This window comes from Muntiacus reevesi, chromosome X, assembly GCF_963930625.1.
Source record: "Muntiacus reevesi chromosome X, mMunRee1.1, whole genome shotgun sequence".
In the NCBI taxonomy this organism is placed as follows: Eukaryota; Metazoa; Chordata; class Mammalia; order Artiodactyla; family Cervidae; genus Muntiacus; species Muntiacus reevesi.
In genome coordinates this window covers 19,313,551-19,329,749 of record NC_089271.1, presented here as the reverse complement: position 1 = coordinate 19,329,749, position 16,199 = coordinate 19,313,551, and the positions used below count along the sequence as shown (strand labels likewise).

The window sequence follows — 16,199 nt, the reverse complement described above, 5'->3', positions numbered from 1 at the left end:
TGAACTTTATAAATGATTGTATGCAATTGTACATCCCAAGTGCTGCTGTGAAAACTCCCTTGGTGAGCTCTTAGTTTTTCAAGTAGCTAGATAAAATGCCACAAATTGAGTTAATAAGCCTCCTTAATTTGTAATTTGGCATGGCATAACACATCATATACAATGAAGGAGGAAAATACCACATCCAGTTGGCTGATAATTAGGAGATTTTTTTTTCTTCTTGCATTGAAATTATTTTTGTAAAGAGAAGGAGAAGAAGAAACAAAAAAAAAAATTTAGGAAAAAATTTTAAAAGGAAAGAAAACAGGGAGAAAAAGAAAAGTTTCCCTTCCCATCAGTTCTATGATGCCCTTACCAGTGCACACAGAAGGTCAACCGCTTCCAAAATCAGCTCCTGATGGCCGATGCGGCTGACCCCCAGATCCTCTAGTTCCTGATGTGTGATGCGCAGCAGCTGGTCCCCACTGATCTTCTCCCTCTCGAAATTCTTGATATACTGTTGCAAACAGTCATCAAGACCTGCAGAAGAAACATATTGAAGACCAGAATGAAAAACAAAAAACAAACAAAACAGTGGAACCAAACAAAATTTTAAAAGTAATAAAGCAAGCATTAACTCCTACCAAGTCACAAATTGAGTCCATTTCAGCTCTGGACTAGTTCAGTCATCCACATTTTCTCAACCTATATATGGGTTTCACTGCGGTGGGGGGGGGGGGGGTGAAATAATCACTTCCTCCTATCCTTAGCTGTTAGTTCCTATTTGAATTTTCCTCAGCAATTACTGGAAATCTTTACCTCTCTTCCCAGCATTCTCTTTGTGGCCTGTTTCACAAAATGTGTTAATGGGCATATTCCCCTACTTCCAAATTTATCTCCACCCTCTCCCTCATTTCTTCTTTAACTCCATTGCAGAGGGAGAGGTATCCTTGTTTCAAAACAAGGCTATTCAATCTTCCTCTGCCACCTTAACACTACTTCAACATCTAAAAAATTAAATTTTGAAGTAAACCATTTCTTTTTTATTGACTTTTATGTTCAAACCTCTGTCACCTTAAAAAAAAAAAAACACAAAATTCTTTCCTTGATTTCCTTGATGCTGTGTTTCCCACTAGTCTGTTATTCCCTTCAAAGCCAAACCCCTTACACCTTTATTTGCTCACCTACAATGCACTCTTCAATCTACCATAATTTGCAATTTACAGATCCAAAAACAGAAATCCACAATGAATATGATTTTCAAGATTACTCAGGGCACTTAATAAGTGATTGGCCAGGCTACAGATTGAGTGGCTTCAATAACCTATGAAACGACTTGATACAAATGCTGAACTAAACTAATAAGATTTTTAAGTAAGAAATACCAAGAAAGTGAGGCAATTCTCAATATCTAAAAGGTCTTGATTATGTGTCAAGGAGGGAAATGAAAGGTCATAATGGGCTACAACTCAGCTGAAATTATGATAAAGCAGATATTATAAGTAAGAAGAGAAAGCAGAGACAAGATTACAAAAACTGTGCAAAGGGAAGCAAAGTTCCATGACAGAAATTCTGTAGCCATTGAAAGAAGGATACTCCTAAAAGCTGCCTGGTTCCCGGTACAGCAGTCTAGTATACCAGGTCATACATGTCTTCACTAAATTTCAAACTTTCTTAAAGTAACTTGAGTTACCCTGCAGTCTCTCCATACTATCTACTCTTTCTTTCACCCTCTACTGGTATGTGTACATTGCTCTTTCTTGGTTCTCTTTGCCCATTTGTTGTCAGTTCCCTTTCAGGATGCTTTTTCCAACTGTCCTAAAATATTGTTGCTCTGCACTCCAGAGATCCCTTCCTACTTGCCTTACCACTCACTCATTACATTCTGACTGAAGAATCTCATCCACATCTACGTCTTCAACTTCCATCTGAGATCTTAAACATCCATTTCAGATTTCCCTCATGAATGCCAAACCTACATATCTATATATTGTAACACGTCCACAACACAACTCCTCATTTTCCCCTCCAGAGGACTCTCCTGTAATCACCACCTATCCCAGGATAAAAACTAAATACTGTATTCTAATCACTGGAAAACTGACCAAACTATATAAATATATAGGGTACTTTACAGATACCTAGAATATCTAATAAATCTAGACACATGAGATTTTGCTCTAGAACCCATGCGGTTAAATTTTGTTTTGACAATTCTCATATAGTTGTGAGATGATATAGTCATGTTAAATTCTTGATTTAATTCAGAGATAAGCTGGCCATCACTCTTAATTTGTAAGTAAAAGTGTATTTACTCTTTGTATTTTCCTCTATTCAAATTTAATTTTATGTAACCAAAAAAAAATTTTCTTCAAAACCCTTTATGCCACTAGATAATTTTAAATTGCAACAAAAGTTAGGCAATATCTGATTTAACAAATGGGAAATAATGTGAACAAGAATAACAAACAGTAGAGCATCCATGCCAAGGAATACTACTTAGCAATTAAAAAGGAATAACTGACATACACAATTACTTGAATGGAGCTCAGAGTATTATGCTGAGTGAAAATGACTGATATGAAAGCACTTACTGCAAGATTCCATTTATAATACATAGTGAAAATGATGAAACTATTGCATTAGAAAACATATCAGTAGTTGTCAGATATTGGGTACATGAAAAGGCTATCACTATAAAGCAGCAAGAGGGAGATTCTGGAGGTGATGAAACTGTTTTGTGCCCCAGCTGTGATATGGTAATAGAAATCTATACACATATTAAAACTTATACAACTGTAATGCCACCAATGTCAATTTTATTCTGCAAATTAAAAAAAATAAAAATTAAGAATACTATAAATGAACTGCAGGCTATACAATATTTGGAAAATATTAATTTTGGAATATAATTTAATTTATTACTTGGAAAGTACTAAAACTTTAACTGAAAAACATTTCCTTCTCATATCATTTTATCATAGTGACTAATATAAAAGACAAGGGAATAATGTTTCCAGCATTCCTTTCAGCAACTATTTATTAATTACCTAATACTAACTTTGGGGCAGTGTACATTCATGCATTTAACTACTTTTGAAAAGTCTCCTTCACCCTGCTAATTGGCAGAGCTGAGAGACCATAAACAGAATTCTAAGAAGCTGATATAATATAGGATATATAGAGTGATACAGTAGAAAACCACTCAGTGACTGTGGTCTCTAGAAGACTTCTTAGATGGCCAAGCTCCACTATAGGGACCACCACCATTTCTACTTTTCTCCCCAAACCCAAGTTTTTTCTCTAAAAATTTAATGTTTTCTTTAGTTCAGTTGCGTCTGACTCTTTTCAGCCCTATAGACTGCAGCACATCAGGCTTCCCTATCCATCACCAACTCCAGGAGCTTGCTTAAACTCATGTCCATTGAGTCAATTATGCCATCCAACCATCTCATTCCCTGTTGTTCCCTTCTCCTTCTGCCTTCAAGCTTTCCCAACATCAGGGTCTTTTCTAATGAGTCAGTTCTTCACATCAGGTTGCCAAAGTACTGGAGCTTCAGCTTCAGCATCAGTCCTTCCAATAAATATTCAGGACTGATTTCCTTTAGGATGGACTGGTTGGATCTCCTTGCAGTCCAAGGGACTCTCAAGAGTCTTCTCCAACACCACAGTTCCAAAGCATCAATTCTTTGGCACTCAGTTTTCTTTATTGTCCAACTCTCACATCCATACATGACTACTGGAAAAACTAGTGCTTTGACTAGACAGACTTTTGTTGGTAAAATAATGTCTCTGTTTTTAATATGCTGTCTAGGTTGGTCACAGCTTTAGCTTTTCTACCAAGGAACAAGTGTCCTTTAATTTCATGGTTGCAGTCACCATCTGCATTTTGGAGCCCAAGAAGATAAAGTCTGTCACTGTTTCCACTGTCTTCATGTCTGTATGCCATGATGTGATGGGACCTGATGCCATGATCTTAGTTGAGTTTTAAGCCAGCTTTTTCACTTTCCTCTTTCACTTTCATCAATAGGCTCTTTAATTCCTTTTCACTTTCTGCCATAAGGGTGGTGTCACCTGCATATCCGAGGTTATTGATATTTCTCCCAGCAATCTTGATTCCAGCTTGTGCTTCATCCAGCCCAGCATTTCTCATGTTGTACTCTGCATTTAAGTTAAATAAGCAGGGTGACAAGATACAGCCTTGTTGTACCCCTTTCCCGATTTGGAACCAATCTGTTGTTCCATGTTCAGCTCTAACTGTTGCTTCTTGACCTGTACACAGGTTTCTCAGGTCAAGTGGTCTAGTATTCCCATTTCCTTAAGAATTTTCCACAGTTTGTTGTGATCCACAGTCAAAGGCTGTAGTGTAGTCAATGAAGCAGAAGTAGATGATTTTCTGTAAATTCTCTTGTGTTTTCTATGATTCAACAGATGATGGCAATTTGATCTCTGGTTCCTCTGCCTTTTCTAAATCCAGCTTGAAATCTGGAAGTTCTCAGTTCATGTACTGTTGAAGCCTAACTTGGGAGAATTTTGGGCATTACTTTGCTAGAGCCAAATTGAGGAAGTACAGCAAAGGACGGATTAAAAAAAAAGAGAGAGAAACAGGTGGTATTGAAAGGTTGTTGCTGAATGAAAAGACACCAGGATTCTTGGCCTCTGGAGGAGAAGAATTCAATCTGGGGCCAGAGACGAGGGTTGATCGTTCAGAGATTTTGTGTAATAAAGTTTTATTAAAGTATAAAGGAAATAGAGAAAGCTTCTGACATAGGCATCAGAAGGGGGCAGAAAGAGTACCCCCTGCTAGTCTTCAGCTGGATGTTATATAGTCACTGGCAGTCTGTTAATGAAAAGAAACGAATGTCTTAAAACTCAGAATGGCACCAGGTCCCTCATCCATAAGATGCATTTTCAGATCATCTTGGCACCAGATGATTCATCCCAGGCCATAAAACAATTGGCTTGAATCTTGTAGAAGGACAGATTACCATACAAATAGTTTTGTTTACATAGATTAGGGGAACAATGTCTGAGTATAACATACTGGTTTGTAAAGTAGGTTCTGAGCCATTAGGCAGAACCAACTTGAAGACAGAGTCTGGGGTAAATGCACAGTACATTAACATAGCTTAGGACAAACATTTCCATAAGAAAAATGCATTGGTTAACTCAAGGTTTGAGAATAGTTAACTTCAGGTGAAACCAGGTGTGGTTACGGCAACACAGTATTTTAAGAGAAACCTCCTTTTAAATTTGTATAGAGAAGGAAAAAAATATTGCTAGTTTGTTTCCTCCTGCCACTTAAGAGAGATTAAAAATGTCTGACACTTGCAGCCTATTTCTTCCCTTTGGAGACCCCTGGCCTTCCTGCCTGTTACCCTCTCAATATCATGAAGATGAACCAAAAAAAAAAAAAAAAAAAATTCAAGACTAGCAGTACAGGACTGTGGTAAAGGAAAACACCCAGTCAGTTGACCACAATTCAAAGCCCACTCTTAATCTCACAACAAGAAGACTATCGGTGACTTCAATTGGAATATCACAATAGTAAAGCCAGAATTCAGACAGAGCATGCAGTTGAATGGTGAGAAATTAGAGGCCTTGCATATAGAATATTCTTTTAGGAGATTGTATGGTATTGATGAGTATAGAGAGTTGATAAGGAGGTATCACATGGGGACAAAGGGGCTATTGTTATATCAACAAGACTATATGGTGAAAGGATCTAAAGATGAATAATGTCACCATTTATCCATTTGCAAGTTTACACTGTAACTGACTGACAAAGCAAGGATTAAACCCTAGTGCCAAAGGATTCTGAAGTCCAATCTGTTTTGATTGGACTACATCAGATCATTTCAAGGTTAAAAAAACAGACCTCAACAATAATCTGTATGCTTGCAGAAAGAGATAAATGGAGATAGAAACATACAGTTATTAAAATGAACAAAGAACAACACAGGACAGGGGCTATAAAATCATATTCTTCCATACATAAATGGAAAAATTATTTAAAACTACCAAGTCATGAATTCCATGTAAGTATACTCTGATAAATTGAACAGAATATGGGACCTGTTTGGCATTTGATCTGATGCTGTGTTCAAATGAATAAAAGGACAAACACTGCAAAGTTTTTAGATATCACTGAAACCAATGCAATACATGCTGACTTGAGAACTCTTTGTCCTTATATTCTTCAATGCCATCTTTCAGTCACCCTCCTTCTACAAACCAGCAATTTCTCTACAACAAATAGTATATGATTTCTTTTTACACAGATTCCCAAGAAAACCAGATAAAATAGAAAACGGAAGGTCAATCTTCTTCTGGGTCTGTTCTAATTTACTTTGTCCTAATTTCTTCTAGAAAAAGTTAAGCTGGCAATACTTTTCCATTATTTCCAAGTAGAAAAGATGATTCTGATTAACAGTAATACCTTCAATTTATTTATTTATTTTGTGTTGTGTGCCAAGCACTGTTTTAAGAACTTCACAAACATTTTCTCATTTAATCTGTAGGACACTCTTATGGATTACATATAATTATCTTTATTTTACAGATAAGAAATGGACATTTAGAGATCATGTCCTGGATCCCATAGCTTAATAAACAGTAAAGTCAAGTCTAAAACCAAGTCCATCTGACACCAAATCTCTACCTTTAAAGCCTATGCTAAATTAGAAGAAATCAGAATTCTTCCCAAAGTGATCGTCTATAACATACTAGAAAGACATTATACCAAAAATATTTTTTCTATTTTCCATTTGAAACTTTAAAGACATTGTTTTAAAATCCCTTTACTTAAATTTTACTTTATATCAAAAGGGGTTTAAGTATGTCATTTACATGCACACAGGCACGCACAACTCAGCAGGAGAACACAAATTAAAAAGTAGATGAGAAAAATATGGTTCAGAGAAAATATGATTAGTCATTAAATGGGATCCAGAAATAATGGTAATACACAAACTTCATAACAATGAAAAATATTAGACTTGCTAAAGTATGGAAGGAGCTAGAACACTGCTTGTAAATTGCCTAGAAGATAATAAAGAAGAAAACTGGATCAGGTACACAGTTAAAAATACTCATTAGAAAAGCAAACCAATTTCTAAGAGAAGTTCACCTATTCCTGATTTGTTGTTGTTCAGTTCCTAGGTTGTGTGCGACTCTTTGTGACCCCATGGACTTCGGCATGCAAGAGTTCCTGTCTTTCATTATCTCCCAGAGTTTGCTCAAATTCATGTCTCTTGAGTCGGGGATGCCATTCAACCATCTCATCCTCTGCTGCCCCTTTCACCTTTTGTCTTTGATCTTTCCCAGCAACAGGATCATTTCCAATGAGTTGGCTCTTTGCATCAGGTGGCCAAAGTGTTGGGGTTTCAGCTATAGCATCAGTTCTTCCAATGAATATTCAGGGTTGATTTCATGTAGAATTGACTGGTTTGATTTCCTTGTAATTCAAGGGACTCTCAAGAGTCTTCTCCAGCACCACAGTTCAAAAGTATGAAATACTAAAGACAAAAAAAGATTTCCCATGGGAAGAAATTCTTATGTGATGTAATGAATACCGCCTTCAATAAACCCCTTTAATAAACACAAATATAGGTTCTAATTGGAGTCTGTACAGCAATGTTGAAATACATTTTTCCTAAAATTTTATTGTCTTGTATGCCAAATAGTAACTGATTATCACAAAGACAAAAAATACTCATATTTACTGGCTTTAAAGATATTACAATTTCTCAACAGAGGTTCTAACTCTAAGGAGAAAATAGCTAGTAGAGTCTCACTTTTATAATAATAAAAATAAATGGGTGAGTTGGAGTTGAATCATCTTTGGAAAATCGATAGTTTGTCAACAGGTGTTTAAAATGTTGAGGATACATATTGTATATTCATTCAATGACAATTGAAAATAAAAGACTCCTACTGTCATACTTCTAATTTTGAAAAGCACACTTATAGGTTTTGACTTAAAAAAGTACAAGTCACAGGCAATAAAAGAAAAAAAAAACAAATAAATTGGACTTCATCAAAATTAAGTAATTTTGTTCATTAAACCACACTATAAACAAGAGCGAAAAGGCACTCATGGAATGGGAGAAAATATTTGCAAATGAGAATTCTGGTAAGGGACAGAATAGATAAAGAACTCCAGAATAAAGAACTCACCTGTAACTCAACAACAATGAAAAAAGTTGATTAATAAATGGCAAAAGCCTTAAACAGACATTTCTCCAAAGAATGATTATATATAGATGTCCAATAAGCACATTAAAAGATGTTCAACATCACTAGTCACTAGGGAATACAAGCCAAAATTATAATGAAATACTACCTCATATCCATTAGGATAGCAATGATCCAACAAAACAAAATAAACAAGATACAAAACAACAAGTGCTGTCAAGGATGTGGATAAACACCATTAATAGGAATATAAAATGGTACAACTACTATGGAAAAGAGTACAACAGTTACTCAAAAAAATGGAAAAAAAGAACTACCATATAATCCAGTAATTTCACTTCTGGAGCCAAAAGAAGTGAAAGCAAGGTCTCAAAAAGGTATCTGTCAATCACATATGCCTGAAATAGCTCTCCCCCTGTCTTTCCTCTGGTAACCAAAAATTTGTTCTCCAAGTCTCTGAGTCAGTTTCTGTTTCACCAATAAGTTCATTTGTTTAATTTTTTGTATACACTGTTGTATTTTAAGTGGATAACCAATAAAGACTTAATGCATTATACAGGGAACTCTGCTCAATATTATTTAACAGCCTAACTGGGAAAATAATTTGAAAAAGAATAGATATTTATATAAATGAATCACTTTGCTGTATACCTGAAATTAACAAAACATTGTTAATCAACTATACTCCAATATAAAAAGTTTAAAAAATCTGTATACCCATGTTCATAGCAGCATTATTCACAACAAACAAAAGGTGGAAACACCACAAGTGTCCATCAACAGATGAACAAACAACAGAATATTTTTCAGTCTTAAAAAAAAGGAAAGAAATGCTGACACATGCTATAAAATAGATGACTCCTGAGCACAAAGTGAAATATACCATTCACAAAAGGACAAATACTATGTGACTGAAATTATATGAGGTACCTAGAATACCTAGAATTCATAGACATAAAGTAGAATGCTGGTTGCCACGGGCTGAGAGAGGGAGTTAGTGTTTAATAGGTACAGAGTTTCAGTTTTACAAGATGAATTGTTTTATGGATAGGTATTAGTGATGGTAGCTTAACAATGCGAATGGACATAACATCACTGAAATGTGCATTTTAGTATGTCTAAAATAGCAAATTTGATGTCATGAGTATTTTATAATTTAAAAAATTTTAATGATTAAAAATGATAAATTTTACATTATGTATATATTAAAAAGTACAAACTAACTAAAAGTCAGTTCAGTTCAGTCGCTCAGTTGTGTCTGACTCTTTGCGACCCCATGACTGCAGCACGCCAGGCCTCCCTGTCCATCACCAACTCCTGGAGTTTACTCAAACTCATGTCCATTGAGTCGGTGATGCCATCCAACCATCTCATCCTCTGTCATCCCCTTTTCCTCCTGCCTTAAACCTTTCCCAGCATCAGGGTCTTCAAATGAGTCAGTTCTTCACATCAGGTGGCCAAAGTATTAACCTTAGCCTAAATTCACTACTTTCAAATTTTAAATAGACTTAAGCATTTGGGGAAGTATATGTGTTTATGAAAGTCACGCTTGTGATTTACTATTTTATATTTGATTACAAATGCTATATTCCTGTGTAATTAAGTTTCTCTAATAGAAATACAACTCTTCTTTTGTTGACTACAAAGAAACCATAAAAAGCAATGATTTACTAAATTCAGGGAATCTTACATGAAACTCATCAATATATCTCAACCAAGCTAATACATCATGAAAAAATAATTAGCCTAATCACAACAGGATTTGATACAGCTATATTTTATTTTTTAATATTTTCATTTAATGTCTAAACAATATTGTTGAATGTGAAGACATGCCAAAAGTTTCAGCAATATGTGGATTCTGAATTTTATAAAAACTTGTACATTAGCCATACCAAGGGAGGAAAGCAACTTTGTATCCAAACACCATCCACATAAATGTTGAAGGAATAGTAGCAGAAAGGATTAATCAGTCATCTTTGAGTGCTGGGAGAGATCTCCTTCTCTAGGGAGGAAGTGGGGGGTAGGCGGTGTTTGCCCAATGTTGATATGAGGACAACCTGGGTCATGCCACTGTAAAGGGCAAAACTTGTTGATCCAACTTTACTTCTGGAGAGTCATCTAATCTTGCTTTATCTCAGCCCCAGGCTTCCCTTAATATTCTTGATTTTCTTCAGATTTAAATCAGATTCCTAAATCAATAACTAGTCCTTAGCACAGACCTGTATATGATTTTCCTCTGACCAACTAGCTTGCTGAGCTAGGAATATCTCCTTTTCTGGCCCAGTATCAGGATCCCTCCCAAGTGCTTTTCCATTTCCTGATATCAACTTTCATTTATTCATTCAACAAGTATTTATCAAATGCCTAGTTATGATCTAGGTATTATTCTAGGGAATATGAATAAAAGGTAAGCAGAAATAGACATGGTCCCTTCCTTCATGGAGCTAACAGTTTAATGGGAAAGACCATTACATAAAGAATCACACAAGCAACTCTGACATGTAAATCGAAGGAAAGGTATCTTTGAATGGTGCTTCAAAAGCCTGTAATGGGGGATATGACCAAATTCGACAGTTCAACGGTAGGTTTCCTGTGAGAAGTATGACAAGAGGAGTGTGAGCCAGTTACACAAAGGGGGAGGGAAGAGCATTAGATTCTGGAAACAGAGGATGGAGAGTATGAAGCACCAAAAGAAGGCCAGCATTACTGAAGGCTGCATTCAGATTTGTGCTTGCAAAAGCTCTGGCTGGCTTCAATGTGTAGCACAGTGATTTGTGACCAGTTAACCTTTTGCCAAGAAAAGATCATCTTTGGCAGGAACTCATCTTCCTGCTCAGTACCTTCACTTCTCAAGTTATTCCAGTCATAGGAGTTGAATACAGCTTTCCCAAACATGTCTTTTCTTGGGCTATTTCATTCCTCCACGCTACCTACATCACACCTTCCCCTCACACAACCACCTAGTCTCCTCCTGGTAACAAAAAGTAAGGGGATAAAAACCTAGAAGTACAACCTATCCCATGTTAATTATACCTGAACAACAAATCAAAAATCAATGGGAAAAAAATGCGATAAAAGTAGAAACATCTTTTAAAATTGATTTGGAAAAAAACCCAAACAGTATGGTAATAGAAAGTAAAAAACTATCCTCAGAAGTTTCAGCTGATCATTTTAATCCAAACTTATGCAAATCATTAATTCTGAGTGAAATAACTTCCCCGAAAGAAAACTCTAGAATTAAAGTAATAACTGGAGAAACAAAGGGTACCATCCACTAGTAAACCTAATCTCAATACATCTTGTATGATGCTTCCCTAATTACAAATCTTATACAGCATTCCAGATTCACTGTGTGCACCCTCCTCCTCTGGTACACACACACACACACACACAATTGACACACTTTTTGCCATGATAAATGTCTATAACAGACAATAACTAGTCAAGAATTTGACAGGTTCCAGCCAAAAAGAAATCTTTGGTGTTTTAAAACATTTTGTTAAATTTACTTATTTTTTTAATTGCAGGATAATTGTTTTACAGAATTCTGTTGCTTTTTGTCAAACATCAACATGAATCAGTCATAGGTAAACATATATCCCCTCCCTTTTGAACCTCCCTTCCATTTCCCTCCCTATCGCACCCCTCTAGGTTGATACAGAGACCGTTTGAGTGCTCTGATTCATAGGGCAGATTCCCATTGGCTATCTATTTTATATATGGTATGACTCCTAAACAGGTTATAAAATATTAGACTCAATTTAATTTTCAGTCCCCTTCATGGATCACAGCCTTGTCCTGGAGAAGGGGCTTGTGTAAATCAATGAAGATGTGAGCCAAGCCATGCAAGGCCACCCAAGGTTTATAGTAGAGAGTTCCAACAAAATGTGGTCCACTGGAGGAGGGACTATGCTAAAGCCTTAGACTGTGTAGATCACAACAAATGGTGAAAAATTCTTAGAGATGTGAATACCCGACTACCTTACCTGTCTCCAAAGAAAACTATATGCACATCAAGAAACAACAGTTACAACCTTATGTGAAACAAATGACTGGTTCAAAATTGGGAAAGGAGTACAACAAGGCTGTATACTATCACCGCATTTATTTAACTTATATGCAGAGTACATCATGCAACATGCTGGGTTGGATGAGTCATAAGCTGGGATCAAGATTGCCAGAAGAAATATCAACAACCTCATAAATGCAGGTGATATCACACTAATTGCAGAAAGTGAAGAGGAACTAAAGAGTCTCTTGATAAAGATGAAAGAGGAGAGCGAAAAAGCTGACTTAAAACTCAACAAAAAACTAAGATCATGGCATCTGGTCCCATCACTTCAAGACAAACAGACAGGGAAAAAGTGTAAGCAGTGACAGATTTTATTTTCTTGGGCTCCAAAATCACTGCAGATGGTGACTGTAGTCATGAAATTAAAAGACACTTCCTCCTTGGAAGGAAAGCTACAACAAACCTAAACAGCATATAAAAGGCAGAGACATCACTTTGTCGACAAAGGTCTGTCTAGTCAAAGCTATGATTTTTCCAGTAGTCATGTACAGAATGTGAAAGTTGGACCATAAAGAAAGCTGAGGGCTGAAGAATTGATGCTTTTGAATCGTGGTACTGGAGAAGACTCTTGAGAGTCCCTTGGACAGCAAGGAGATCAAACCAGTCAATCCTAAAGTAAATCAACTAAAGCTCCACCTGATGTGAAGAGTAGACTCACTGGAAAAGGCCCTGATGCTAGGAGAGATTGAAGGCAAGAGGAAAAGGGAGCAACAGAGAATGAGATACTTAGATAGCATCACAGATTCAATGGACATGAATTTGAGCAAACTCTGGGAGATAATAAAGGACAGGGAAGCCTGGCCTGATGCAGTCCATGCGGTCGGGAAGAGTAGGACACCACTTAGCAACCGAACAATAAAGACAGGCTGTATTCTTCCCTGATTGGCTGATTCCAAGCCTGTACTTTGCCCTGATTCACTGCCATCTAGTCTGTACTTTGCTCTGAGTGGCTGATTCACAGCCTGTACATTGCCATGATTGGCTGAATTCTAGTCTGTACTGTGCTCTGATTGGCTGATTTCAAACCTGTACATTGACCTGATTGGCTGACTCCTAGCCTGTACATTGCCCTGATTGGCTGGCTACTAGCCTGTACTTTAATTAAGGAAAGTAAGGAAAACCACTAGGCCATTCATATATGGTCTAAATCATACCCCTTACCATTATACAGTGAAGGTGACACATGGATTCCAGGGGTTAGACCTGGTAGAAAGAGTGCCTTAAGAACTACGGACAGAAATTTCTAACACTGTACAGGAGGCAGTGACCAAAACCATCCCAAGGAAATAGAAACTGCAAGAACGCAAAGTGGTTGCCTGGAGGCTTTACAAATAGCTAAGGAAAGAAGATAAGCGAAAAGCAATGGAGAAAGCGAAAGACAGACCCAACCAAATGCAGAGTTCCAGACAACAGCAAGGAGCGATAAGAAGGCCTTCTTAAATGAACAATGCCAAGTAGAGGAAAACAATAGAATGGGAAAGACAGGAGATCTCTTCAAGAAAATTGGAGGTATCAAAGGAACATTTCATGGAAGGATGGACACGATAAAGGAGAGAAATAGTAATGACCTAGAGAAGCAGAAGAGATAGTGGCAAGAATACACAAAACTGTACAAAAAAGGTCTTAATGACCTGGATAACCATGATGGTGTGGTCATCCCCTAGATGCAGACATCCCAGAGTGTGAATTCAAGTGGGCCTTAGGATACATTACTACAAACAAAGCTCAAGTGGAGGTGATGAGATTCCAGATGAGCTATTTCAAATCCTAAAAGATGATGCTGGTAAAATGCTGCATTCAATATGCCAGCAAATTTGGAAAACTCAGCAGTGGCCACAGGACTGGAAAAGGTCAGTTTTCATTCCAATCCCAAAGAAGGGCAGTGCCAAAGAATGTTCAAACTACTGGACATTTGCACTCATTTTGCATGCTATTAAGGTTATACTCAAAATCCTTCAAGCTAGGCTTCAGCAGTATATGAACCGAAAACTTCCAGATATACAAGCTGGGCTTTGAAAAGGCAGAGGAACCAGATATCAAATAGCTGAAATATGCTGGATCATAGAAAAATCTAGGGAATTCCAGAAAACATCTGCTTCATTGACTATGCTAAAGCCTTTGACTGTGTGGATCACAACACTGTGGAAAATTCTTAAAGGGATGGGAATACCATACTACCTTGCCTGTTGACTGAGAAACCTGTATGCAAGCCAAGAAGCAACAGTTACAACCTTACATGGAATAACTGACAGGTTCTAAATTGGGAAAGGAGTATGATAAAGTCATACACTGTTACCCTGTTTATTTACCTTATATGCAAATTACATCATGCAAAACGCTGGGCTGGATGAATCATAAGTGGGGATTAAGATTATTAGGAAAAATATCAACAACATCAGATATACATATGATTACACTCTAATGGTAGAAATTGAAGAGAAACTAAAAAGCCTTTTGATGAGGCTGAAAGAGAAGAGTGAAAAAGCAGACTTGAAACTCAACATTCAAAAAACTAAGATCATGGCATCCAGTCCCATCACTTCATGGCAAATAGATGGGAAAAAGTGGAAGCAGTGATAGATTTTATTTTCTTGGGCTCCAAAATCACTGCAGATGGTGACTGCAGTCATGAAATTAAAAGACACTTCCTCCTTGGAAGGAAAGCTATGACAAACCTACACAGTGTATAAAAAGCAGAGACATCACTTTGTCAACAAAGGTCCATATAATCAAAACTATGGTTTTTCCAGTAGTCATGTATTGATATGGGAGTTGGACCCTAAAGAAGTCTGAGTGCCTTAGAATTGTGGTACTAGAGAAGACTCTTGAGAGTCCCTTGAACTACAAGGAGATCAAACCAGTCAATCCTAAAGGAAATCAACCCTGATTATTCATTGGAAGGACTGATGCTGAAGTTGACGCTCCAATACTTTGGCCACCTAATGCAAACAGCCAACTCATTGGAAAAGGTCCTAATGCTGGGAAAGACTGAAAGCAAAAGGAGAAGAGGCTGGCAGAGGATGAGACGGTTAGATAGCATCACTGACTCAAGGGACATGAATCTGAACAAACTCTGGAAGATAGTGAAGGACAGGGAAGTCACAGTCAGACACAACTTAGTGACTGAACAACAAATTTTCAGTCAACATTTACCTTCCATCTAATGTTTGTTTGTATCACTTAGTTTTATTGAATACTGAAATTTAAAAAGCTATGAATTTTGACCTTTAACACAAAGCTAAAATGTATTCATAACGATTTATTTTCAAGATTAAAAAAATCTAGTCATCTGGGTTGTTTACTAAAAACATAAATTCTGATATTGAATTTTATATTTATGTTCCTTTATGTAGCAGAATCAATACATAATATCATACAATTTTACTAAAAGCTCAATATTTTTATTTGCCTACATGTAAATTTAACTTTGCCTAGGAGAACAGGCTATTTGGAGGGGCTGATTTTTTTTCCCTAAAATTCTTAAGACCTTCTCAAGATAATTCTAATAATTATAATGCAAAACAATGTCAGTTTTTCATTGCTTCTCAAACTTCACGTGCATCCAAAAGATCTAGGGAGCTGATGAAACTCAAGATTCTGATTCAGTTGCTGTAGGGTGGGGGCCGAGATTGTGTATTTTTAACAAGGTCCCAAATAACAATAGCCATTACTGCAGCCAAGCTTGTCAGATGCAAAAAGAGAAGACTTTTTCAGTAAGTGATGAGGTCATTATCAAATAGGACAATAAGGATGACTGGCAACACACACAAACAGACACAAGTGGGCTGCTGTGCTGTGCTGTGCGTAGTCGCTCAGTTGTGACTTTTTGGACCGTCATGGACTGTAGCCCACCAGGCTCCTTTGTCCATGGAATTGTCCAGGCAAGAATACTGGAGTGAGTAGCCATTCCCTTCTCCAGGGGATCTTCCCAACCCAAGGTCTCCTGCCG

General features: G+C 36.9%; 1 protein-coding gene across 4 annotated transcripts in view; it reads right to left on the bottom strand.

Annotated features, from left to right (window-relative positions):
* Positions 1–16,199, bottom strand: part of CNKSR2 (connector enhancer of kinase suppressor of Ras 2) — a 263,683-nt gene that overhangs the window by 207,692 nt on the left and 39,792 nt on the right. For all 4 annotated transcript variants that reach the window (XM_065916516.1, XM_065916517.1, XM_065916518.1 and 1 more), the window contains exon 2: positions 356–519. In XM_065916516.1, coding sequence (XP_065772588.1) covers positions 356–519 — 164 coding nt within the window. The remainder of the gene's footprint in view (positions 1–355; positions 520–16,199) is intronic.